General features: G+C 46.7%; 1 protein-coding gene across 1 annotated transcript; it reads right to left on the bottom strand.

The window, feature by feature from the left end:
- Positions 1-412: 412 nt before the first annotated feature.
- On the bottom strand, positions 413-1330 carry LOC100993343 (olfactory receptor 4X1). The gene has a single exon (XM_003815167.3). The coding sequence runs from the start codon at positions 1328-1330 to the stop codon at positions 413-415; it is 918 nt and encodes a 305-aa protein (XP_003815215.1).
- Positions 1331-1704: the final 374 nt, after the last annotated feature.

Genomic DNA, 1704 nt, shown 5'->3' with positions numbered 1-1704 from the left:
CTCAGTATGTCAAGTCAAGAGACTTTCCAATCATGCGAATGTTCAAACTGATAGGACATAATGACCAGTGCTCCCTGAAACAGTCATTCTCAATCCTCACCTCCCTCTTCACCATTCCCAGACTGACCTGGTTTTCTGGAAGAGTTTATTCTCTTTAGACCAACCAATATGTCTCAGAGCCACTGTCAGATTTGGAAGCACAGCACTAGAAGACCCCTCTTACTCCATCCTAGAGCTCCCTTTAATCTTGTCCAATCCCATAAGATGAGGAAACTGAAACTTCAAAAAAGGTGACTGGCCCAAGGCCACTCACTCCATTGGGCAAGGTAGATGCAGAGTGAGATCTTACATGCCCCAATTTCCCATCCCTTACTCCTCCTATTTTCCCTAACTAAATCATCTACTTCTCTTCTCAAATTACTTTTCCCCCAATAAATCTCCTCATGGCATTTTTCACTTCAGCATTCCTGAAGGAGTAAATCACAGGGTTTAAGAGAGGTGTGACCACTGTATAAAATACAGCAACTATCTTGTCTGCAGGGAGGGTGACACAGGGCCTAATATAGACCAAGGAGCAAGGTATGAAGAACAGGTCGACAACTGTGACATGAGAGGCACAGGTGGAGAGGGCCTTGTGCTGCCCCTCCAAGTTGTGGCTTCTCAGGAAGTGCAGGATGATCAGGTAGAAAGCCATCAGCACGAAGAAACTGACTACAGAGATGGAGCCGCCATTGGTGATGATCAGCAGGCTAATGAAGAAGGTGTCTGCACAGGCCAGCTCCAGCACTGGGTGGACATCACAGAAGTAGTGGTCCATGATGTTGGGGCCACAGAATGGGAGCTGGAAAATCAGGAAGGTTTGCCCAACAGAATGCAGCAGGCCCCCGCCCCATGCTAACCCCACGAGGAGACCACACATTCGCTGGTTCATGATGGCCATGTAGTGCAAGGGCTTGCAGATGGCCACATAGCGGTCATAGGCCATCACCATCAGGAGAAAGGCCTCAGTGCCACCAAAGAAATGGAGGGAAAACATCTGTGTGAGGCAGCCCTTGAGAGAAATGACTTTCCTCTTGATAAAGGAGTCAAAGATAAGCTTGGGGGCCGTGACAGAACAGTAGCAGATCTCCACAAAGGATAAGTAGCTGAGAAAGAAATACATGGGGGAGGTGAGCACTTTGCTGGCCAGGATGGTCACCACAATGAGGCCATTGCCCAGCACAACAGCTGTGTACATGAGGAGAAACATCACAGAAATGACCCTCTGCTCACTCCAATTCTGGGAAAATCCCACGAAAATTATTTCAGTCACATTGTTTGTAGCAACCATATTTTAAAGCACAGGAGCTGACAGCCTGGAATCACAGAAATCAAAGAACTCTCCTCAATCACTAGAAACATCCTTCCCAGGCCTGAGGACTATCATCATCCTGCTCCCTCTCGAGTTTGTTCTCTCCCTTGGTTTTCCCCAAAACATGTTCTGAGACAAGTGAACAAAACAGCAAATATCAGCTGCTTGATGTTATTCCCAACATAAGCCTCGATTTTGTAGTGTTGCTGCCTTGAAGTGTTTTTGCTGATCTAGCACATGCTGATTGAATGCTCACAAGAAAAATCAGAGGACATTTTATAGATAAGAAAAAAACTGAGACTCAGAGAAGTCCAGCCACTTGCCCAAAGCCACACAGCTCTTATTTGAGCCCA

The sequence above is a fragment of the Pan paniscus genome, chromosome 9, assembly GCF_029289425.2.
Source record: "Pan paniscus chromosome 9, NHGRI_mPanPan1-v2.0_pri, whole genome shotgun sequence".
NCBI classification, from domain to species: Eukaryota; Metazoa; Chordata; class Mammalia; order Primates; family Hominidae; genus Pan; species Pan paniscus.
The sequence above is the reverse complement of the archived record's forward strand: the minus strand, read 5'-3'. Positions and strand labels throughout refer to the sequence as shown.

What these genes read in the sequence shown, in the direction of transcription:
- LOC100993343 (XM_003815167.3), bottom strand. Translation starts at nt 1,330, where the DNA reads ATGGTTGCTACAAACAATGTGACTGAAATAATTTTCGTGGGATTTTCC.